This window comes from Corvus moneduloides, chromosome 14 (genome assembly GCF_009650955.1).
Source record: "Corvus moneduloides isolate bCorMon1 chromosome 14, bCorMon1.pri, whole genome shotgun sequence".
Classification (NCBI taxonomy): domain Eukaryota; kingdom Metazoa; phylum Chordata; class Aves; order Passeriformes; family Corvidae; genus Corvus; species Corvus moneduloides.
The window spans coordinates 12228436-12254093 of NC_045489.1; the positions used below are offsets into that span (position 1 = coordinate 12228436).

The 25658-nt window shown below is 46.7% G+C and overlaps 2 protein-coding genes across 5 annotated transcripts in view; one reads left to right on the plus strand and one right to left on the minus strand.

The window, feature by feature from the left end:
* The window catches only part of LOC116450924 (synaptotagmin-like protein 2), a 36783-nt gene extending 23280 nt beyond the window's left edge, over positions 1-13503 (minus strand). For 3 of the 4 annotated variants that reach the window (XM_032123911.1, XM_032123909.1, XM_032123912.1), the window contains exons 1-2: positions 13458-13503; positions 564-1143 (exon numbers count right to left, since the gene is read on the minus strand). In XM_032123911.1, coding sequence (XP_031979802.1) covers positions 564-664 — 101 coding nt within the window. In that variant the 5' untranslated portion in view covers positions 665-1143; positions 13458-13503. Of the gene's footprint in view, positions 1-563; positions 1144-4928; positions 5287-13457 lie in introns of those variants that run through there. The other variant, XM_032123910.1, reaches the window with a different exon arrangement.
* The window catches only part of VSIG1 (V-set and immunoglobulin domain containing 1), a 34947-nt gene continuing 22171 nt past the window's right edge, over positions 12883-25658 (plus strand). The window contains exons 1-2 of the mRNA XM_032124233.1: positions 12883-13370; positions 21680-21900. Of these exons, the coding sequence (XP_031980124.1) occupies positions 12883-13370; positions 21680-21900 (709 nt within the window). The remainder of the gene's footprint in view (positions 13371-21679; positions 21901-25658) is intronic.

Sequence of the window (25658 nt, forward strand, 5' to 3'; positions counted from 1 at the left end):
GGAGCTGAACTGAGCAAGAATCCCTGGCTCTGGAATGGCTCCCTGCAAACCTCTGGCAGATCATGGAGCCTCTAATCACCCCTCTCTGCATGATAGATGGTGCACACACATCCACCTCAAAGAGCAATGGGGGGACATAAAGCAGAGAAGGGGATGTAAAATCTCATTCTAAAACACACTGTGGCCTTTCTGTGCTACCAAGTGAGTAAAACAAGATAGCGGCTACTCCCCTGCTCAGACCTCTGCCACCAAGAAATCAGCATTTTCCTCCCCAGAACAGGAAAGGGGAGATTGCCCTTGGCATCTCTGAGGGCTGATGATTAACTCAAAAGGAGAGTCCACTCCTGCAAAGAGGGAACAACAGCAGCGACAGAAGGATGGCTGAGAAAGCAGTGGTACAATGAAAAGATCTATCGGGATCTGAGCAAAAGGGACAGCACTGCTGCAACCTGCACCTCTCCTTGTTCACGCACACACAGACACACACGTGCTCCTCTCTCAGAGAAGTGAAAAAGTCTCCCCAAGGGAGGCTCACATCCTGCTGCTATCACACGCTCTCTCACCTGATGCGATCCCCATCCTTCTTCTTCAGCTCTGCATCTCTCTGCAGAACCTTCATCAGCTTTTCATACTCCTCTTCAGTCAGGAAGCTCAAGTCCAACATCTTCCCTACAATCTTCTTCAGTTCTTCGGATGGCTGGAGCAAAGACAGAGCAGGCACTAATCCAGCCCAGGCTGCCGCAGTGCCATGGGCAGCCCCTCGCAGCTGCCCTGGTGCTGAGCAAGATGTGGCTGAGGAGAAAGGATTCACCACAGCATGGCTTGGGTGGAACTCGCCTTAGCACCTGCACTTGCGCTTCCAGGCTCTTGGCTGGCACGTCTCTCTGCACTGCATGCCTCCCCCTGCCAGGAAAATTCTCTCAGCGAAATTAGGCTCCTTTGCTTTGCTTTTCTTCAGGCACAGTTGCAGCGATCTGGATGCCAACGTCAATCACCGAGGGAAGCACGGCAAGGAGCGAGCTCCCGCCGCCCGCCGGAGCTGCCTCAAGAGGCACGAAAGCTCATCTCACCACCGGCACCCGCAGCACCTCTGGCATGCGCTCTCCTCAACAGGGAGTTCTGCTCTGTGGAGTTCAAGCATCCCTGCAAAGAAATAGCACCGAGATGCCTTTTATGATACGTGTGACATATGGTAACCGAGTGTGTACATTGGGGGTTTTTATTTGTTCTCCAGCACAAGTTCCAAAACAAGCTGCCCTACTTTCCTCCCTGTCCTAGAGCTCCTCACATGGTATTAACCTAACCAAGACAATGTTTTATTTTAGCCCTTTCCTACTAACAGGTAAACAGTTGACTCAGCATGCTACAAGCAAAATATGCATATAAATTACCAAATTGCTTACTTGCTTTTTACCTCCATTCTTATCCTCACTTCTTTCTGCCCTAAATGAGACCAAGGATAGGCAGCCAACCTTTGTAAAGCAATCAGAAAATGACAGAACAGCAACCTGCAAGCATTTCTGCTGCATGTCATGCTATGAAATACCAGGGGCTGCTCATCTTCTAATATGTGTGCCCTTTGCTTTATGCTGCACTGGTATTTGCTATTCAAACACTACTGGTGCAGATCACTTTGTGTCTCAAAAGACTGCGAAAATGGCCAGAGGCTGCAGGGCGTGGAGGAAAGGTAAATCAAGCGTTGCCTTGCCACTTTATTCCTTTTCCTCTCTCCTGGCCAACTTGAGGGCAGTAAGGCACACCTTCAAGGGAGCAAAAGTTCTGCTCCTGCCCATGTAGGCGGTTTCTAGCTCACTCAATTTTTCCAGTGTTTCCAAACCTTTCAAGTGATTGTGGTTTTCATGACACTTTGCTATTTCTTCCAAAGCCACAGCCTTAGGAGTCAGATCATTACCATTTTCATGGCAGACATGATCTGAAGGTCATCAGGCCCATTCCCTAACCCCAAAGCCTGTATCACCCTTACTCTCTAGTCTGACCCTTTGAGGATACCAACCTCAGCCCTTTCAGGCCATCTATTTCAGTGCTTCACTGTCAGCAAGAAACCTCTTCCTATTGCCTACCCCAGACCTCCCTGATAGGTGTCAGCCCGTCCTAGCTAGCACAGGAATGATCCCTTTGCAACCACCCTCACTGGGCTTGACACCTCAGCCTCCATGTTAGCCAACCACAGCTCCTTCAGATTCCGCAAAGCTGGTATTTTCATCATTTTTGTCACTTCTTTGCCTCTACATGGTGCATCTCTTCCATCAACTGACCCATGCAAAGCTGAGAACCAGAGCTTCAGGTGAAGTTTGCTCATCTGACATAATTTCACAGATTTATCTTATTTTATGGATGATACGTATTCACAAATGTTTGCCTTTTTTGTAAGGGTGTAACAACACATTAAAAGAAAGAACAGGCATTTGGCTGTAGTATTTACAAAGAAATACCACAGAACATTGCATGAAAAAGCTCATAAAAGGAATGGCATTATCATAAAAGCTCTTATTTTTTTGTAAAAAATTGTTGGAGGAAAGGAAACAACATTTCCTATTTCTTTTAGGCAAGAAGGGCTGTGCTTGTCACACTACAATTATAGCCTTTATCATCTGAGAAACTATCAATATCATTCTAAATAGTTTAAACAAAAACAACAATAAAAAGTCCTGGTGAATCTCTACTGTTTAAAACTACATTTCATCCAGCTTGGCGTGGCTCTTCCATGCTTAGTTTCCATCTACTCTCTCTGGTTCTCAGGCCAATCCTACTTCTACAAAGACATTCACAGAATTTTCTGGGACAGATTCTATTTTTGAAAAGGCATCTAGGGACATATCACAGTATTTGCTTCTCAAGAACTTTTATTTATTTTTAACAAACCCCATGACATGTGGGCTGAAACTACTTCAGAAAATATTTTCAGTGAAGACTCATATTTATTCATCAGTATGGCAGTCAATTCAAAATAAAGGCTACTTCTTGGGAAAAAGGCTACTTGTAAAGAGACTTTTTTTTTTCTTTCACATGAAAATGTTTTATCTTACTGGAATAGCCACATTAGAAGGAAAAGGTTAACAGAAACCAAGCAGCCAAGTCCTTATTTTGTTTTATATAGTTAAAAATCAAACCACTTGATGCACCTGCTGTGGGAAAGTGAGCTGGTCCAGAAGACCGCTCCACCAGAGGTGGAGGTTTTGCTGGAAGTGTCAGGTGCTGCAAAGCTGTTGGCCCAGACCTGCAGGAATAAACAAGGCTGGGAAATGATCTCCATCTGCATCTCTATGGCCATGGGGCTGTCCCTGCTGCAGCTGAGCCTGGGCAGCCTCTGATGGGCACCCCATGTGTGTCTTGGGCAGTGCAGAGGCTCGAAAGGAGAACCCCACCATGAACCACTCAGGTGCAGAGCATTAAGGGAGAGTGCTAATTGTTTACATGGGTCTGCAAGCACAAGAGATTAAGGATAAGAATGACCTGACAGGTACAGAATGTTATGAGGCAGGCACAGTGCTCTGTGCCCAGCCATCACCCATTCCCCTGATTGCTTAATCCACACTCCTGCAGCAGCGCCACACAGCTTGGATTTGCTCTGTTAGATTACACATAATCCTCTCCCCTCTCAAAGCCTTGCTAATGGACAGTTTGGACACCACAGAGGTGATGTAGTACAAACACCTAAATCAGCAGATCCATAGGAAAGCCCATGGGTCTTACACAGATATAAAGTGCCCAGCCCTGGCCTTGCCACCTCTGCAAACAGCTGGGAAGGGAAACACAAAAGCCATGCAGCTTTGTAGGGCAATGGTGGGAGTCATTGCACAGTGCTGGGGCAGATTTTATCCCAGACTGGGACCTCTTCAGGCATGCACTTTATTTAGCTTACTGGTGTTGTAAACTGGTTTTGGACAAACTGTGACAAGCACAAAGAAAGTTGCACTCTCCTTCCCTCCGACCAGTGGGAGACCCCTCCTAGCTCAGGACTGCTCTCTGGTGGCAGGAGCAAAATGGAGAGTCATAAAAAAGTGAATTGTGTCTGCAGAGTCAGCTTCTGCCCAAGGCATGTCCCACCATGCAGAACAAACCTGGGCTGCCCTCAGATTCTGCACCACCACAACACCCCAAAGCAGGGGGAGCCCTGCTGGGTCCTGCCACTGTCACAACACAGCAGATGGGTAAAATGGATTATCATGCCTACAGGAAAGACCATAAATCTGAACAGAGGAGTATGCTGGATGTCCAAAGGACCTTCTCTCCTCTAACTGCTCTCTGGGGAAGAGAACATCACAAAGATCAACTCACATGCCCAGCCACGTTGACAAAAGCTGGGTGTGGAACGGGTGTGGAGACAATCAGCAGCAGAACCCACCATGTGGCAAAACTGGCTGCATCTCCTGCTGTGATAGCTTTTGATTTCTTGTGGCCACCTCCCCAAGAAGAAGCCAATGCTTCAGTCTCCAGAAAAGATCTGTGATGGTGTATTACACTGCTGTGCAGCTTGTCAAACACAGAGCCCCGGCATGTGTGCATCTCATCCCCCAACAGACTGTCAGTGTCCAATGTAAAAATACAGGGAAGGCCATACACAGCTGGACTGAAGGTCCCTGTAAGGCACCGGTTTATTTTCAACAAGGGCTAACAGGACATGGCCAGAGCTGTCCTGCGCCCTGGCTTCCTGCAAGGTACCAGGCAGGGATGCCCTGAAAACAGGGGCACTGTCCCTGCATTTCAGCTTTTCCAATTACCTTCTGAACTCACATTAATTTTAAGCATTTGCAATATCCTCAAAAGCCTCACAGTCCCTCAGCTTCACTACACTTTAAACACAAGAGTATCTGCCCTTGATCTGTTTTCACCTGCCACTTGCTTGTTTCATTTGATATCCTCAAGTATTTTATTAGAAAACCCAGTAAGGATCACTCTGCACTCACCTGCTCCATATTGTGCATTTTGCAGACCTGTGTCACAGCCATGGCTTCTCTTTCCAGACAAAGGGAGTTTGTTGTTTGCTCATTCCAGGTGTTACTCAGGGAGCTTTGCTCATTCCTCACACCCTTCTCAGCCCTGGATCTAGATTACTACAGAACTGCTTAGCAGTGTTCAGGTGCAAAAAGGCTCTTCCCAACAGCTGCAGCCTTCAGAATATTCACCTGGGGGACTGGTTTTGCAGTGCCAGGAGAGCTGGTGTAAGCTGTGCCCAGCTGCAGCTCTGCAGCCAGGAGGGAGACAGGCAATGCCAGCCTTCACACAGGGCACAGCAGATGACTCTGCCAAGCCCCCAGAGAGTGGAGAGCTCTGATCACCTGCAGAAAAGCCAAGAAGGTTACTAATAAAAGTAGTGGAGAAGGCTGTTGTTCCGGAAGCTGTTTGGGTTTTTTGAAGTAACTCTCTTTCAAATAGTTTCACCAGGTGAAAATTAAAAGCTTGCTTGGCCTAGCAGGTGTGAAACATCCCCTTTTGGAAAGGCAGATGCTGAAGGGGCTGACACCTTCTTTGTGCTGCATTTTAATTTTATTTCTGGGAGGTTTAACTGAGCTCCAGCTCAAAACAGAACTATGTTAATGCTCTGCATAACTAATTCAAGCACACACTGCTCAGATGCCCAGCACCAGCTTAGTGCTCTTGCTGACATCTGCCTACAGACACAAATTATCTGTAGGCCATCTGCAGGGCACTCCAGTCTTGGTTCTGATCTCTCAGCATGCACCTTTCCTTCAAAATGCTGCACATCTTCCTCAGCACTGGGATGTGCACAGATTAACAATATACGCCATGGGCCAAGCAGATTTCATTGACTAGACACCGAGTGGCACGTAAAGAGGGAGGAGGAATTTAGGAACTGTAACCTGACAAACTGGTAGTCAGGACCCCATTCCATCACCTAGGTAAGCATAGGACCATCTAGACCCACCTCACCCTTTAGATCTGGAGCTGCACATAGGTCCATGTAATAAAGATATGAAAACCTCCTAACGCAAAATATAACAAAACCTGGAACAGATAATACTGATCTCACAAGACTATTCATAGCCCGATGAAAATAGCAGCTAGCTGAAAAGGCTGCTGTCCTTACCTCTTTGTCCACATCATGTCACAATGTAAGGAAATAACCTCCTTTTGCTTTACAATGTATGGACACTTCCCAGTACCCTCATTAGTCAAGACAGCCCTTGTAGGGCAGGTCAAAACCAAGAGTAGCATTGTATTAAGAATGATGGATGTGGTCCTGGCACCCACAGTCATACTGCAGTTCCCAGGATCTGCTGTAGTTAACAGCACCAGAAAGGTGTAGAGTCCATGATCAGCCCTGTGCCCCTCTCTGTCTCACGCTGGAAAGTCCAGCCCCATTCTTCCTCCCATCTGATCTCTTCTGCAGTCAGTGAAATATGCAGAGGCATTGCCATCATTACTTTACAGGCAAACCACTGACAGGCATTATAATGCTCATTGTCATAATACTATGATGTTTAATGGATGCCCTCTGCCAGGAGAGTAAAAATAAAAAGCGAACTGTAGGATGGTCTTTCTCTTTGGGAGGAATGGGCTGAAAACCAGCATAAACCCTCTTGTCCATGGGGCTGGGCTGTGTTTCCCTGCCTGGAGTCCGGTGCTGCAGCCGCAGAGGGAGCGGTGTGGTCCCAGTTTGTGCCCAGTGTTTGTGCCCAGTGTTGGCTGCAGCCGGCGCTGGCCACGGTCACTGGGCGGCTGTGAGCGATGGGGCAGCTGCAGCAGGAGGGGGCCAGATGTGAGTCCCACTTAGACCTGTGGCAGCTCAGCTGATCCAAATGCTCCCTTTTACACAGACAAGCCCTCAAGGTGCAAAAATACAGATGGGAACAGTACTGCACAAGCTTACAAACACTGCTCTTAAAGAATGAAATCGCTGGCAAGTAGGACAGTGCTCCTAAGGCAGCCAAGGGCTATCCCACTGGGAAGGCACATGGCTGAACAGCAGACACCCCTACCCAGGTCTATTCTGCCTGTGGCCACACTCACACCACCAACCCTCTTTCCCCCTCTCTGTGCTCACATCTCTCCTCTCACTGGAATGAAATAAATATACAAAATACCTGCCTTTTGTTTAGTTGTTGAAGCTCCACAGCATCACGTGAGCTTTTCCACGGTGCATTATTTTCTCATAATTTGCAATAAACACTTGCAGCTCTGAACTGTCTACTCCTCTGCTGACTAAGAACAGCTGTGAACTACAAGAGCAGAGAATGTATTTAATTGCTTTCTGAAAAGCTATTCCACTAAAAATGCTGCCACTGCACTGACTGCAATGATATTTTGTCTGATGTGTCACAGAGAAATGAGAGAAGGAGGCCTACTGTTCCTACCTAAAAACCTCCTAAGCAGCTAAGTCACAGAAATGGCCTTCAGATGAGAGACAGCTGATAAGATAAAGAATAACTGCAAACAAAGTAGGTAATTGTGGTCTCCCAGAGCAGTCCACATCTAAACACATCTGTTACCATCACACAGGAAATGTCAAGGCCGAATTCTGGTGATGCCAGGCATAAATGCCAGAATTACTCAAACTCAACTGCTCACAGACTTTATACATATTTTTCTCTATTCAGTGAGGGCCATACATGACACAGTGTGCCATTCCCACCTCAGACAGAACGATGAACAGCTCGTGTTGCTGATAACCCCCACTGAAGGCAGCTTTGGCAGGCCCCGAGGGGCAGCTAGAAGAGAGCAGCTCTGACCTAGAGATGGCTCTCCACTCCAGTGTGCATCCCAGAACAAAAAACTACTGCTCAGTTCATTCTGAGCACAACCCTGGGTGGTTTCTCTCAGATCAAGGCATTGTTTCACATCACACTTTCCAATAATGTCCAGCATGATGGAAAATCTCTGCTGTTTTATTAAAATCTCTTCCCTCCCCCTCCCCTTGGGCAGCTTTAGTGAAGGATGTCCATTGATCAAGAATGGCTCTGAGATGGCACAGAGGAATTGCAGGAATTTATCAGAGCAAGCAGGTCTCTAGCCCAGCCTCTTGGGAACAGCCAGGAGAAGGTATTTGAGAACAAAAATACAACACAAAGCCAAAAAAATGAGCAAACTCCCCTATTCAGTGCACGTGGGGAATGCAAAACTGAGGAAATGCTCCACTGACCACATCAGAAGTGGGTGAATTCTGCTTATTTGCACTCAGCCTCAGAAATACCTTGGCTTCCAAAGACCAGACCCAGGACATTACAAAAGGTTCAGTTAAGGATGCATAAGGATTTTTCCTCCCCTGTACATTTCCACCCAATGCAATGTAACCACCACATGAATAATTATCTCCACTGAACTCTACTCATCTCCTTCTAACAAGGAACTGCATGGGTGGAATTTGCATTACACACAATTTACTTCCTTTTAACCATTTTTAATTAAATGAACCATCCTACGGTTACCACCTAGGGTAAACAAAAGACTGAGCTTCTCAATCTTAATCATTATTTCCTAGAGCCAACATTGCCAAAATAAAAACATCCATCAGAGGAGAAGTGTGACTCAGACTCCTTAAGGTCAACAAGTTCTTTTAGTGGTAATAAACTGATAATCCAATGCTATAGTCTAAATATTTGAGAGTTCTGTTTATTTCATAGGTGGGAACTATTTGCAGAGTTTGCAGGATGTAGTTCATTGTAATTCTGTAGATTGCCAGAACACAAATAAACAAGCACAGCCACCTGGGACACCAAGAAATCCCCTAATATCCCAGCGAAGAGCGATGGCTGCATCTCCAGAGAGGATGCCAGTATTTCAGGGGCTTTGCTCTGCCATCCTGGCGGACCTGCTCTGCCTCCGTTCATTCCCAGCACAGGCATTCCACTCCCAAGAGCTTTGGTGGAGGCAAGAGGGAAGAGCTCCCACACCTCCACTAAATGCACTTGGCTTTGGGGTAGGGGCTGGAGCTTGTGCTGAGGTTTGCTCTAAATTTGCACTTATGTCCTCAAAAGAATTAGTTCTAAAAGAATTTGCATTCCCTATGTATTAGTTTGGAACAAGCCTTCACCCCCACAGCGTAGCTGTGAGCCAGTTTAGGGCTTCTCATGGACATCGTGCTGCGCTTCTGCTGCACCGACATTTCCATCAGAGAAACATCCTGGTGTCCAGGCTTCCCTCTCAGCCAAGGGAGAACAGACGTGTTATATCAGCTTTAAAGAACCCAGCTGTCCTGCTAGCAGGGTTTCTAGATGCCACATGGTATGATGGGTACTCTTAAAAGCATCTTCTCAGCTGTTATACTTGAAAAGGCAACAATAAATAAATATATGGTATCTAAAACTGAGCAATTAACAGCTTAAAGCTAGAACACTGCAAGTATTTAGATTAATTACACCCCTGTCCCCCTTTGTCACTCACTCATCCTCAGAACCCAGATATTTTCAATATGAAAAATGGGAGGTGGAAGATAAGTTTTGGCTGAGTTCAAACAAAGAAACTGCAGAAATGGAAGATGAAGAAAAAAGCAACCACCCATGAGAACTTCTGGCTTTTATTTTTGACCCAGAAAAATATTTGCTGACCTCAGCTGTGTTTCCTTCCAAACATAATTTCTCCATGTTTGCCTGCAGTGGTGACATGTCTTAAATTGCTTTCCTGACCCTGCTTGCTATGCCCCAATAATTGTGAGCTTGCAACACCTATCCTGGTCAGGAGCCCTCCGGATCAGAAGCCATTTTATTTAAAAAAACACAATGCTAAAACCACCTCGTTTTGTAACATGGTGGAGAAGTTAAAAATATGCGGAGCCCAACTCCTTTGTACTCCTTGCCTGCTGAGCTCAATGGCATGAGGCACAGCATGGTGATAAATCCCAAGGGAAAACAGTGCTGTTTGTTTAGGAAACTTTGCATACTGAGGGATCCTTCCTTCTGGTCACTGATTATTTTTAAGCCTCGGCCACGCCTGGATGATTCTGAAATACCTTCATTCTAGTTCCGAGTTAACTGTAAAACAGCAGAGTGCATCTCATCATTCTTTGAGATATCTGGAAGGTATAATTCCCTCCAACATCTGGGAACAGGGGTTGTGGAAACACTCTAAGAAGTAATCTCCTGATCTGTAGTTTCTAGTTATTGAAGCCAAAACAAAAAGGGGCTACATCCAGAGGCTGGGGTTAGCCCCCACATTATGGAAGGGCAGAAAAATGATGCTCAAGTCCATGTCTGATCTGGGATCCACACCTTTTTCTCTTCTAATTCCCAAGCACGTGCTGAGGCCTGGACTGGTCTGTGCTGGGCCTGGTTCTAGTACAGAAATGCACTACACTAAAATTTTAACTAAAGCTGTTTTACTTTGTCACCCTGACATACAGTGAAAGGAAGTTCCAGGGAGAATAAGCCCATTGCTGAAGCTGCCACATCACCTGCTTTCCATCACTTGTTTTCCATGAGAAAACAAATTCATACATGGCAATATTTTTTTAAAAACTGGCCACTTTCCTTCCAGAAACAATGCAGTTTCCAATACAAACACAGACTCAGTCATTAATTCACCTACTGCAGCCATGTATATGCTCTAGGAGCTGGATGACCCGAATGGGACAGGAGGTCCTGGCAGCACTCGCTACTCACAAGAAGGAAAAAGGCACCTGCTTCCACTGTCTGTCCCCTGCAGTGCTCTGAGTAGGTGAAAGATTTCAGTCTGTCCAGTGAAGGATGACATCCAACACCTACAGCCGTGAGGAGGCTAATACTACCAGAGATGGATAGTCTCAATTCACAAGGAAATTAATAATTAAGTAAATCAGATGCTACAGTAATTTCAACACAAAGCCACAGTTCTCATACTATGCTCTCTCTGCTGGAGAAAGTTGCAGTAGGTTAATTAGCTACAGGCACAGCTATAAACAGCTGTGCTTAAACTAGCACAAATCTGCATATGGACATGGCCTGTCATTTAGTTTAGCTTAGCATAAAAGTTCAAGCAAACTCAAATGAGAAACCCACACACAGATTACACTGATTTAATTAAATAACTAAAAATAAAATCAGTATCAGATGATCATCTGGTACCACTTCCTTGCACAGACAAGGTGTTTCTTCCATCTGTGCAGATACATGAACACTTAGCAAATCTTGAAGGAAGGTGGGGAAAACAGACTTTTTGGATAAAAATAACAAGGTCACCTGAACTGTTGAGCATTGTAGTTTTACTTCTAGGTATTTAAGCTGAATAAGATTGGGAGCTTTTATATGAGCAGTGACAACTCTCATTCTGCCCAGACATAACTGCATGATGATGCTGTTGTGTAAAATGCACGTTATGCTGCAGAGGGTAGGATGCCTGCCCAGGGACACTCCACACTGGTGACTCTGCTCTGCGGTGTCAGCCCTGTGAGCTGCACATCTGCAAGAAGGCAACAGCTTGGGCTGAACCTCCTGAAGTGTGATGGAGGCTCAGCCAAGCAGCCACCCAGAGCAGTTCCCAGCATAATCCTCCCTGGGTGAATTTCTAATCCCATCTGGTTTGGCCCTCCAAGACCAACGGCACCATTAGGTTTAACTTGCAAAAAAAGTAACTCTGTTTTGAATCAAGTGTCACTAACAAACCCTTATTTTTCTCAGGCTCTGATGCCTGCTGACACCCAAGGACAGCCTTGTACTCCTTCCAACTTTGTTGCAAACATTGATTATTGCTTTGTTTTTCTCCCCCCACACACTCCCCTGCTACATCTCTGAATGCAGATAACAATATTGATTTAAATGGAATCAAAGTGAGCCTGATGTACAATGAACACTTTGTCCATGTTGTGCCATACTGTGGCAAGGGCTGCCCCTTTCCCAGGGACGGAGGCCCATTAAAGGGACATGATTTATGAGTTCAGGAGGAAAAAAAACAAGTTTGCGCTTCAATTACAGAATTGTGCAGGAGAGCAGAAACTTGGGTCACCACGTGGAGTTTCTCAGATGTTCTGCCAAAGGTGGAACGGGAAGGGAGGTAAAGGAGATGGGTTCAGCCCTCAGAACCAACTAGCCCCTGCCTGCTGACACCCTCACAGAGGTTTCACAGGGGCAGGTCAGTAGATTTCCACCGTCTGGACCATGCCCTGTGCTATGCCCCAGGGGCAGAGATGCAGAGGTCCAGAATGGTCTATAGCATCACTGGAGAGAATAAGCTCCACTGCAAACTATTTTATGTGAAAATGACTCACTGCCAAAGCAATCCAAGAAAGGCAGAAGAACCAAATAGGTCATAGGCCATAGGTTACCATGGCTTATACAACAGCACTGATCACACTGGAGAGATGGCTGCAAAGGGAGCAGAAATTAATAAATGCTGGTTTTATTGCCATGCCAAGCATTTACAACAATGAAGCATGAACAAGGAAGTAAATAAAACCAGGATGGAGAGGGGAGACTAGGAAAATACAGACAAAACAGCAGAAGTCACAGGAAAATGACACATCATGTTCAAGGTTTTTTACAAATAATTTAGAATACAAAGTGGGGAAGCAATAACAAAAAGTACATTATAAATCATCAAAAGTACCCCTTATTTTCTAGGACTTTCCTTTTCTCAAAAGTTTTTTATGTCAGATTTTTGCTACAGAGAAAGTTGTGGATGCCCCATCCCTGGAAGTGTTCAAGGCCAGATTGGACGGGGCTTTGAGCAACCTGGTCTAGTGTAAGGTGTCCCTTCCCATAGCAGGGGGGCTGGAATTAGATGATCTTTAGGGTCCCTTCCAACCCAAATTATTCTGATTCTATGATCTCTCTCCTCTGAAAACTGGCACCTGCCTCACAAACTTAATTTTAATAGATGGGACAAAAACACTCTGCCACTCTGCAAGAGGATTTAATAACGCAATTCATCAACGCAAGATAAGATACACTTTTATTTAAACAGCCCAAAGTCCCGGCCAGACCCACGGGAGTGATGCCCCATGTCAAAGCAGGGCCCCGCCAGCCCGGTCTGCCCCGAGCCGTCACCTGCAGAGCTGCGAAAGGCACGGCCACCTCTGTGCCCTCGGCCCCGCCGGCCGGCACTGTGGCTGTGCCAGGCGCTGTCCCGACCCCGAGCGCTGCCGCCGAGCACACGGGCACCTACAGCCCGCGTCCCCACCGGCACTGCCGCCCCCGCCACGGGCGCCGAGGCTGGCCCCGTGTCCTGCCCGCTGTCCTGCCCGGCAGCTGCTCCGTGCACCTTTCCGACCCCACGCTCCGTGCCCAGCGCACGGAGCCCTCGCGGGCAGACCCTGCCCGGACAGGAGGTCCCGGACCCCTCCGGGGACCCGCGGGCGCGGCCCAGGGGCGGGGGGCAGGGGGGAGCGCTACCTCCGCCCGGCCGGCGAGCGAGGTCCGGCAGGCACCGGTGTGTCCGCTCCGGCGGCTGAACCCGGCACACGGAATGGACACGGAGCGCTCGTACCGAGCGCGGCCCGGGGCTGCGCTCCCGCCATCCCCCCGCTTACCGGGGCTGTGCCCGGCACGGCGGAACCCCACAGCCCTTACCTGCCCTCGGCGGCGCGGGGCGGGAGCGGGGCTATCCCGGGGCGGGGCGGGGCTATCCCGGGGCGGGGCGGGGCTATCCCGGGGCGGGGCGGGGCCATCCCGGGGCGGGGCCATCCCTGGGCGGGGCGGGGCTATCCCGGGGCGGGGCGGGGCCATCCCGGGGCGGGGTGGGGCTATCCCGGGGCGGGGCGGGGCTATCCCGGGGCGGGGCGGGGCCATCCCGGGGCGGGGCTATCCCGGGGCGGGGCGGGGCCATCCCGGGGCGGGGCCATCCCGGGGCGGGGCGGGGCCATCCCGGGGCGGGGCGGGGCCATCCCGGGGCGGGGCTATCCCGGGGCGGGGCCAGTCCGAGGCGGGGTCAGCCCTGCTAGGGCCATCCGGGGCGGGGCTATCCCGGGGCGGGGTCAGCCCTGGTGGGGCCATCCGGGGCGGGGCTATCCCGGGTGGGGCCATCCCGGGGCGGGGCCATCCCGGGGCGGGGCTATCCCGGGTGGGGCTATCCGGGGCGGGGCTATCCCGGGGCGGGGTCAGCCCTGGTGGGGCCGTGCCCACCCCGCGCGGCAGGCACGCGCAAAACCCGGGCCGGAGCAGGGGCGGGGGTCAGGCCGGTCAGCGGGGGCAGGGTGGGGTTGGAGGCAGCTTGGGCTGGGGATCCTTTCAGTCTTTCCGAATACTGTTAGTGTATATTAACACAAAGTAATCAGTGTCATGCTTGTCTCAGGCAGGGCAGGACCCGCCTTGGAAAGGCAAGGTGTTAGGAGAAGTGTAGGGTGTTAGAAGCGCAGATGTAAGTTACCAGGAGAGGTGTGAGGTGTTCGGAGAGGAGGTGTCGGCAGGAAGGCCACCTTAGCCCCAGCGCGCTGTGTGAGGCAGCCGCCAGGCTCGGAGAAGGCAGAGCAGCCGCCCCATCTCCTCTCAGCATGGCAAAGTTGTCTCCTTTTGAAACAAAAGCTGTCCTCCCCTCGGTGTCCCTGGGGACAGGAGGGAGTGGAGAGGGATGCTGGGGACCGAGCGTTATTCCAGCCTTTAACTCGGGCAGGTAACAAAGAGTGAACCCGCCCAGCCCCTGTTCTAACCCAAACCAGCAAAAATTAAGCTCCACGTTAGGATTTGAAGGTACAGTTCCAGCAATTCCAGTTTATTGGGATTTCTACTCCCTGCTGTTTACCTCGGTAACTCAATCTAGACCTGTGACGCTGCCCTCTTCAGTGCCCCGCCGGTCTGCGTCCTCTCGCACCAGGGCACTGCTCCCAAGACGCAGTAATGCATACATGAGACAAATCCTAGGTGGGAAGGAAAAATCAGGAGGCTCCAGGAGACCTAGGGAATGTGCCTGCCTCACTAATTCCCCAGGGATCGTTTACAGTGCGCCAGTGCCACGTTAGGAAAAAAGCAGTGCATCCCTGAAAGGATGCAGCGCCCAGGCACGGAGAGCAACACGCAGCTGCTGGCTGTCCCTGCTGTCCCCACCCGCCGCAGACACGGCAGCTCCCCCTGTTTTCATCTTCTACAACAGAGAAGGCTGAAGCAAAGCCAATCACACTTTGACATCACTAAGAGTTTGAATTTCTGGGTGCTGGACAGTCAATGCTTCTGCATAAAGTGGAGGCAGGAACAAGAGCTTAGTGTAGGGTTTATTTCTGGCCACTCCTGTTCAATGCTAGAGAAAAGTGTGACTTGGGAGTGAGTAAATACAGTCACATGGGGACAACTTTACAACAGCCTGTAAAATCAGTGAAGAAATATGTTTTATTACCACAGCCTGTGCCTCCAATGCTTTTCTCACGTTTCAGTCTTTTAATATCTTTGGGGAGACAACTGGCAGAAATCACATAAAACACTAAAATAGTAGGCAGAGGTGGGAAAAAAATTGGATTTACTTGCTACTTTCTCTGTAGGTTTTCATGGTCCATATCCTAAAATGAACTGCTGATTCAAGCCTAAGCTTTGGGCTATTAAGCTTAAAGCATCAGGAGGTGTTCTGAGTCTGAGAGATGCTGATTGCTGCCTGCCCCTATGTCATTCATTATTATGACTTCTGTCTTCCAGAACAACTGCTCTGTGTACTGAAGCCCTGCTTCCTGGAAAGTGGCTGGACATTGCCTGCTGATGGGAAGTAGAGAATAAATCTTTTGTTCTCTTTCACTGCCATATGCATCCTTTGCTTTTGCTTTATTAAACTGTCTTTATCTTGACCCGTGGGTTTTTCCCATCTTACTTCTCTCCACCCCATCCTGTCCTGCTGAGGAAGGCAGTGATAGAGCAGATTGGTGAGCACCTGGCATCCAGCCGACATCAACCCACCACAAAAGGTTTGTTCATTCATATTCCCATCACAAAGAAAAGTCCCTCAAAACCGTCATGACTTTTCAGAGTACATTGTAGGACTCCCCTTTAGATGAGGTGCACCTCTAGTTCAGGTGAACGGTCCTCTTGTTATCTTGCCCATGTTGGGACCTTTGCAAGTACAGCCATAGCACAACCCGTTGTTCTAAGGATTTTCTTTCTGTGCTATCCTTTTTCTTAACTCAAATCCCATTAAGCCTAGAGTGTTTTCAGTATTTTTAGCTGTGACATTCAAAAGGCTGCCAAAAGATAGCTGAAAAGTGTATACCAGTGTGATTAATGCTCTCGGCGTTTCTTCATGATTCAGCTCTCTTAGAGGAACTAAATGTGGAAGCGTGACAAAATCACCAACAACTGTTTCACTGGGGGTTTTCGTTCAAATTTTTGCAACCCCAAAATTTCCTCCCCAGCTACATGACTGCAGTTCTAAAATTACTGAAAGCACCAAGGGAAGAACACAGTGCTTTGGAGATGCCATTTACTTCCCACTGTCTTATCACAAAAATATTTTACTGAGAACAAACTGCTTCTCAGTTTTGTTTACTGAGTATTAGAATTTTGGTTTACAGCTTGCCAGAATAAAGAAACAGATAAAATCCTCACTCCACTAGGACAAATGCTCCACCAGCAAACCATAACTAAATTCAGACTCCAAAGGAGAAAAAAAACCCTGAGAAATGTGTATATGAGCAGGATCCTACTTCTATCTGCAGGAACTGGACAGGAGCAGAGTAACAACATGTCTCTTTAGACACATCCTTTGCAATCCTGCTGCATGTCTTACTTGGTAAGAGAAGGTAAGTCATGTAACAGCCAAAATTCAGCAAGTAAAATTCAGTGCAGGTCAAGTGACACTACATGGAGCTCATCCAGTTTAAACCAGCTAAGAACCTGGCCTTATTTTATTTGGCTCTGTGGACTTCAGCTTTTACTGACGAAAAGCTGAGCTGTTTTAATCAAAAACTGAGGCTCTGTGTCCTTTCTGCTGTAAGGTAGAAATCTGTATTGGTTGGCAGCAAGAACCATGAAATATTTTTGATACCATCTTGCTCAGCAGTGCAAGATGATTCTTTCTTTTAATGTAATGAGAGTTTTAAAAGACAAGTTGGCTCATGTTTCAGGGAACTTTCTGAGAGACTTACGAATCATGTGGCCCAAGTCATGGGAAAGATGTTACTAGTTGCTTACAGCAAGGCCAACAGTTTTTGTAGGGCCACATTCATCCTGGCTACCAGTGACGGATTGGGATGGCAAACTGCATGCAGCCACCCATGGCTCAAGCAACACAAGGGGCTTGATTCTGCACCAGGTACAGGGCAAGGTCCAGGCTCCTCTCTGGAGTGAGAAGAGATGGTTACTAGAGGTGAGGTTTCCCTGTAGAAAAGGAGAAACCCAGGCACCTGTAGAAAAGCAATATCCTTCTGGAAAACAGACCTACAAGCCTGAGACCTCCAGCCATATCTCAAGACTGGTATTGATCAGTGTTCGTAAAGGAAACGGGAGAGTTTCCACATGCATGAGATAAACCAGCATGGGTTGGTTTTGTACTGCTCTGTTGCAATACATTTATTTCTGGCCAGAGTGAAACCAGCACAGAAAAGGAAACACCATGCAGCTCTTACCACCATTGTCACTCCAGGTTTGCTGTGCTGAACTGAGGATTTAGGTTAGATACATAGCAAAAAGCATCCTGAGAAATCTGTTCTCTGGCTCCCAATAAGCGCAGTGACCCAGCTTACAGCAGAAGACAACACAGAGCAGAAAGTAACTTCTCGAAGAGGGACGATTAGGAAAGCTTTACCATTTGCAGACAGAAATGTGCTGTTCATGGTTAAGTGATACTGTCTGGTGTCCCTTCTGCACACTGTTCCATCCCTGCCCTCTGGATGCCCTGCACACTCCCTTCTTGTCAGCAGGAAGCCCTGAGAGATGTATGTTTGCTCTTAACCGGCTTTAAAATTGCAGTGTGTTGTAAGAGGAAATAATACGTTCTCTTCTGTTGGGAAGACATCCAGGCATTTCTTTAAAACAAGCAAACAATAAATCTTCTCTCATAGAGAGGTTTCTTTGAAATATTAGTGAGTTTGCTGCGCCTCTTGCAGTCCAAATCACATTTAAGAAATGGGTTTCTCTTTGGTTCTGAGAGGATGTCCTAAGTAGTGGCTACGCTGCTGCGCAATACCCCACAAGGAAAGGTAACACAGAGGCAAATCTGTTTTCAAGATACAAAAACAGGATTAGGTTTTTCTCTGCTTAATGAGGACATCTGCAGTTAGATTACTGAGCAAACTCCAGTGAATAAAAGTGAAGGATAAAATTACCTACAGTGGCACAATGTTCCCCACAGCTGCTGTTTCACCACCAGCACTGCTCAGCACTGTTGCATTTCATTATGAGAAACCTTTTACCAGCAGGGTACCAGCATGCTGGAGAGCCAGGCCTTCCAGCCCACCCTCCAACCTCCGGGGTCGGCAGAGGCTGGATTCCTTCATGGATCTGTCAAGTCAAATAAGAAATCTAAGCAGAAATGTTGTTTAGCAGTACGAAACCATGCTCTGCTCCAACACAAGAGTCAGCACACAAACATTTCAGGTCCATAAGACTACTTGTTACAATCAGTACTGCACATTATCAACTCTGGGATTTCTTTTTTGAACTAAAAGTCCACATTTTCCCACTAATTCTTCAAGTGCTGTAAGTAAACACCTGTCTTGAGAGAAGTCCCACTGAACTGCCGGACATCAGTGTACAAACTCTATTCAAATGGGTTTCAAAACTGCTTATAGGCATAATTTTGAAGGACGAAATGCATTTGGTATCTTGTGCCTTAATAAGCAGTCAAAGCAGAGAGGAGAATTCTTAACAATAATTATTTTAAAAGGAGAAAGGAACCTTAGTTTGAAGATGATTTCTCATTATGAATTATCAGAATGTTTTTCCCTGACCCCTTACAACAGAACACATATGCCTTCCTTTCCCCCTGGTTCCATCAATCCACGCAAGGCTGAAGCACTCACCTGAGCACATTCCCATCTCAAAAGGGAGGTTTTATCCAGTAATGTACACAAAGATTTTGTATTGTAAAAAAGGCTATCAAAATAGGCTGTTTACTTAACATACATGGAATAAACCAGGACTCTGCCAGACTTTTATATTATTAAAACATGAAAAAAGATGCCTAACTGCATTATGCTGATATTTACTTAGAGGAAGTATTGCTTTTGCTGTATTTGACCTGAGGGACTACTGAAGAAAACGAGTTTGGCTTACAGGAATAAGATCACAAAAATAGCATTTTCTAAGGAAACAGGAAAGATTTGCTGATGTTCTTTGGAAGTGCAAATTAAGCTGCTACATGAGGGATAACACATAAAAGGTATTTAAAAACTGTCACATGGATTTGTGCTCAATCACAACTAAAATAGTCCTTTTTAATTGTCAAGAGCCAGCCCTTGTATTGAACTCCCACACCATTTGATGATCTCTTTGTTCAGTTCATGACCTAAAAAAGGAAACATTTGCAAAAAATGCAAGCACCCTATGAATGGCATTTGAACTGCAAGAGAGATTATATTATTCAAATAAACTTATTTCTAGAACTTAGCAACTGTCAACAATATTATTATTATTATTATTGTTATTATTAATACAATGTTGAAGTATCAGGAAGAGGCATTGCCCTGATTGGCTTAAAAGTCCAAACTGCAAGAAGCTGCTCATAGTTTTCAGTCCTTTATGAACATGATGACATATTCAAGATCACTGTGTGCTTCTGTAGGGCCGTACTTTTTAAAAAATAAAAATTATGTAAGTCATTGATTTGCTTTCTGGTTTTTGCTCTTTTAGGGTATACTTGGAACTATTTTAAGATTTATTTCCATGCAATCCACAGGATGGAAGCAACCTTTCCTTAATGAAAGAGCAAATGAAACTGACCTTTCGTGTCATTGTTCACCACCACTGTGCCCAGAGGTAGAAATTTAGGGGAAACCATTAATTACTGCATGGGTCATGATAACTTTGACAATCCTGGTGCACCTTAGGTCAGTGTCTCCCATCTATAACATATTCTAATGATGAAACATAGAGGCTAAACAGCAACTTTCTACACACATATGCTCAGTGATGCAATCCTCGTTGCCTGCCCTCAGCCCTGCTCCCACAGCTGCCTGCACATGGATGGCTCCCGTGCTGCAGGAATCTCACCGACACCACGGGACTCAAATCAAGGCTGCAAATGATCGTTTGTAAGGTCAGGGGCTTCCTGTCCCAGGAAGACACACTAATTACATGTAATTACTGCTAGCAAGGTACAACCACTCTAATCTATCTGCTACAGGTCATTTGTCAGCTGGGGTGTGACCTGCCTCCCAAAATCACAGTGAACCAAAACCAGCTTTTTCCAGATATGCACAGTGACCGTGACGGATGCCAAACAGAGCAGTCCCAGCTGGATACATGATGTTAACCTGCAGAATGAAAAGGAGCAGAATGAAAAGCTGATGCTAATTAAGTACCAGTCACATCAGTGGGGCTGATAGATAAGTCCTTGAACTGGGTTTTAAGCCGTTATTTCTTTCTGGGGGTTGTCTGCTTATAGAATTGGAAGCTTTTCAGCATTTCATACAGGCTCCAAGAATATATCACTTATTGAACATTATAGAAAAGGCCACCCGGTAGGAGTTTTACATCATCTCTGGCACAGAATCAGTACTCAGCGCTTGGGAAGAAAAGGAGAAAAAAAGAGCCCAACTGCATTTCTGATAATTTTACAAAGCCATTTCATTCTTTGGGAACGCCTGTACAAGCCTGTGGCTTTTCGCTTTTCCCTTGCGGGAGTGGGAATTACAGGGTAGTTTATAAACCAAGGCTGGTGCAGCAGGTGGAGTGTTGTGCAGGTGCAGAGGCAGGAGGAGCCCGGGAGCAGCACGGGGGGTTCCCCTGGCGCCCGGGGCTCTGCGGCACCTCCGGCCTGGCACGGGCACATCCAGCCCTGGCACGGGAGCAAGGACACGGCCCCAGGCGGCAGCCGTGCGGGACACAGAGCTGCACGGAGCGGGACTGCGGGCCACGGCTGTGTGCAGTGTGCCACCGCCACCGGCCGCGCTCCGGGCATCATCACCGGCACAGGGTTGCACGGCTGCCAGCCCCTGGTGCCGGGGGGAAGGCGCGACAGGGGTGTAACTGTGCCAGGCTGGGCTGCCCCACGGCTTTTATTAGCTCGTTTGAATCAAATTGCCGTGTACAACTGGATTAGACAGTTGTTCTTCAAAGGTTACACCCTACACACTATTAAGATTCATATGTTTTTCAGATGAAGTCATCTGAGCTATTGCTTTCCCAGCTGCTCCCACGATGTACAGGCTGCTGACAGTTCCATTTTTCCATTACTTCTCTCCACTTTGCAAACTCAGTGCCCACTTGATCACTGAAGGATAACAAGTGCTTCCAAAGAATTTGAACAGCGGTGTGTAACAAAACACACGGGGTACAGGATCTGAGTCCCAATCAGTTGACGAAAAACTTTGGTTGCCTGCCACAAGCAAGTCAGAGGCAGGACAAAACAAGTGCTCAGGTTTATCTCAGCTGGTCTCCTACACTGTTTTTTATTCAGGATTGCTGATCCTCTGCTCCACAACTTCATCATGTCATTGTGCTGCCATACTCAGTGTAATGAAAATAATTGAGTCTAATGAGATTATTAACGAAGCAGGAAAGGAAGCATCTTATCATTCTTCCTGAGAATTAAAACCAAGCAAACAAGTAACCTTCTCCTGGGAAGCTCCTGGGAATCAAAAGGAAAAGTGTCGTGAAGCCAGGCAAGCAGCTGCTCTTGGTTCTCATCACATTAGCTCGTTCACCTTAACATACTGCAGCATTTCCAAAGCATTGCCCAGCTTCCGGGAAGCTGGAGTTTCCCAAGGAAAATGCCCCATCATATCCCACCTCAAGGAGCCAGTGCCAGAGCAGTCTGGGAAGCTGGCTGCCAGCAGGCAGAGCCAGGCTCCAGCTGCCACCAGGGACCCCGTGGCACGCCTGCTGGGAGAAGGGCAGCTGGGGCAAATCCAGCCATACAACCATTCATTAATAATTAATGGTATGCAAATATTATTCTGCCTCCCCAAGGAAAAGGCCACACAGTCCCACCAAACTCAGGCTCCTTCAGAGGGCAGCTGAGTTGCAGAGCCTGGATGCAGAAACAGCTTCTCAGTTCCCTCCAGGGGCCAGTGACATGAATTAAAATGAAAGGGATTTACAGCCAGGTCAAACTCAGGCAGGCAAAGCAATGTTCAGACAGAGGCTGCTTTAGTCTCCTTCCTAAACTGGAGCATGCCAAAAGCAAAGAGATTTGTAGCAGTACATGGAGTAGGGAGCAGCTGAGGTCAGCACTGAGTCCAAAAATTTCCTTGGAACAGTGAGAATTAAAAAACTGGCTATTTTTTAAAATAAAAAATGAGATCACCTTGTAATCATTTGACAGCATGAACTAGTGTGTTTGAAAGCACAAAACACTTCCTTTTAACATCAATGCACCTGAACTCTCCACTTCAGAGACAGCAGGAGCAGGTGGAAAGCCTAGAGTTCAGCCCAATTGCATTAATTTTATGCCAGGTTTTAATATGGCAGAGTAATCCTAAAATTACATTATCATACCTGTTAAGGCAAGCAGCCACCATATAAATTATGCAGTTCCATGTACTCTTAAGCTGAAAGCATTTTTCATTTTAGACAAGGACAACAAATGCTGCCAAAATGAAAGAACAATAACACTTGATAGTTTTGAAAATTGTTAATCTACAAAAATGCAAACGATGACTGAAAAAAGACCTTTCCCTTGGATAAGGTTGATAGACAGCTTAATCCACAGATACTCAGTGTGAATTTTCCTTTTCTTTTCCTTTTTCCTTTTCTTTTCCTTTGATTAGCTTCAATTCTGAAACTACATGAAAAAGAGAAAGGTCAAAAGAAAAAAGACATAAGGAGAGTTAATCATATGCAGGGAAAAGGTTATGCAGCCAATGCAAACCCAAGGGCACAGCAATGGTACAAAGGCAGGACCATTTCACTGTGATTTACCACGCAGGGGAGAGCCTGCTTTGGCTTTGACACTCGAGCCACAGAGCAGGAGTGGATTCTCTGATGGTGGCACTTCATGCTAGAAAGTCATTCTTTATCCTGCATCCATCAGGGCACTTGTGGTGCTCAGCTCTCCTGCACACAACGTGTTTAAATTTACCATGTATAGTAACACCACAGCTGCTGCAGAACCATCCCCTGCTTCTGCAACAAAGCTCCTTCCATCACTTCCATCATCCTGGTCCAGCACAGTCCAAGGCAGCCTAATCCCAGGGTATGTGGATGCTACACCAGCATCCCCAGGAGGTCTGGGGCAGCATCACAGGGAGCTGTTTCTCCTTTTTTTCCTCAGGTCAGAAGGCAGGGGAGACCAGAGGAGTGTTACTGTCAACCCAAAAGGCCTGAGCCAGATCCATAAATTTGTCCAGGTGCTTATATTCACATCAATTTCACATGGAACTTGGTGACTAAACACACACTGCTGTGGGTCCAGGTGTCACAGTTCTATTGCAAGGTGTTGCACACAAACAAATCCCTTTGACTGCAGCAGGCATCAGCGTCCTAAAACAATACAAGAAAACTTCCTACATCATCTGTGTCTGTCAAACAGGCTGGATCTCCTCCCCACCCTGTCCAGCTCTGTGGAGGCCAGTGCAGTGCACAGGCAGGCAGCTGCACCCTGGGAGAGTCCTCCATGGCAGAGCAAGAGCAGTGAGTGGGTGCTCCATCTCCTTTCAGTGCTTGCTTTTCTTTTTTTTCCCCCCAGAAAGAGGAAAGCTTGTTGGACAGGGATTTTTCTCTGGGAAACTCTGGCTTTTGAATGGCTAAAAGGAAAATAGACCTTCTTTCTGGAGTAAGAAAAGGGACAATATTAAAAAAAAAAAAAAAAAAAAAAAAAGACCATTCCAGACCCTTTACAAGGAAATGGAATTGTGCTTTTTGATAATAAGCTGTGCTCATTCTGGCAATTGAATACAGAGGATTAGGTGTATTTCTGACCAAGTTACTTTGAGGTGACAAGCTATGGTGCTCTCCTCAGAAGAGTTTATGTTATCGGTACCTTACAGACATGCACTCTCTGCAAGCTTAAAAATAACAGTGAGTTTGTGAATTAACTTTAAGACTGCAAACACTACTCAAAAACTTATAAATATTTTTTTAAACCACAAACAAGGCTGTGCAATAAGCAAGCAAACTGTACTGTGCATTTGAAAATCAACCTAATGATGGATTTAGAGGCTTAAAGCAACTCTTTCACTGCACCTGTTGGAATCTTTAATTACACACTTCTCTTCATCCCCAGCCATCAGCTGTGATACTGAACTAGAGAGCTTCACAAATCACTGGGTTAGACTGGGTTTAGTGTCCTCACACAATTACAGATTTAGCTTATTTCAGGAAGACAGAGCAGTTGGAACGCTGCTGAGCTTTATCAAGTGAAACGTGGAATTGTCCAGGAAGATTTTAAATTAGGTTTCAGGCCAACAGAAGCAACTCCTAAATATCCTGGCAGTGCTTTGTCTGGATGATGCTGCCTTGCTTGGGGTTTGCCTCTGGGCTTCATTTTTTGATGACTGACACTTCTGTTTAGAGAGTGAATACATGGGAGCTGCTTGAAAGGGAACATTTCTGAATACATTTCAGTGTACACAGATTTGAGTCATGAAGTCTGTTAACACACAGTTCCTGGTACTGGCCCCTTCTATTTTATCTCAAGATAGGAGTCTTTGCTCCACCCCTAGCAAAGTGACTGCTGTGCTGCTGCACTCTGAGCTGTTCTCTCCTCTTAGCTGAGCAGTGTAAGCAAGAGCTTCTTCGTTATCCCACTGTAACTTAAAACATCAAACCAAAGCAGATTTTGCTTTCTGTGTTCAGTTCTCCTGAACAGGCAGTGCTGCTCTCCAGGAGCAATGAGTCAGAAGCAAAGTCAGCAGCTGACAGGTGACATCGATTACCTTCACAGGAGAGTAACCCTGGAGGGCCTGGAAGTTTAATGCTAGGGAACCTCTGCTTTGAGTGAAATGAGCCCCAGGTGGTTTATAGTGAAACATAAACACTCCTGGTGTTCAGAATCCTCTGTAAAACAGGGTGATGGTTGTAATCTTTTGCTATGAGCTGTACCCATTCTGTAACTGGTAATCTCAGCCCTTCATCCCAAGCTTTAAGGGGCACATGTTGATACAGAATTTGTGTTCTTGGCTCCTGTTCTATGGTCAAACTGAGCATTTCACCCTCCAGGAATGTAGTTCTGTCATTTTTCAAAGCCTTAATTGGCAAAAAGTGAATGTAACGAGCAAAAATACGTATTAGCTGAGGGGGTTTTAAATGCCAGAGAAAGGACTTTGGGGTTGATAGATGAGAGGGAATTAGAGGATACACTGATGTCGTGGTAAAGATACAGGATCGTGCACGTGCCAGTTTACTCAGCAGGGTAGCAGTGGTTTTATGCATCTTCTTGAAAACTGCTGGTTTTGCAAAGGATCGGGGCTCTGTGAGCTACTTGTCAGACTCCTGGGTATTATGGAGCTGTCACAGGCAATCACTGAAATGTGTCTGTAGGTTGTCTCATGTTCAGATCGTTTGCACTCATGCACAGCTAAATGGTTGGAAATCAGCAGCAGCTCCCATTTTAGGCTTTGGGAACAGCCAGTGAGAACTTCTCATGTGTGCTTGTGATCCCTCCATGCTTCCTCAGTGAAGGTGAATCTAAGTGCTTTTCAACTTTTGGAAGAAATCTGAATTTGAATTTCAGTCTTTCAGTGTACATATTCCTTTTTG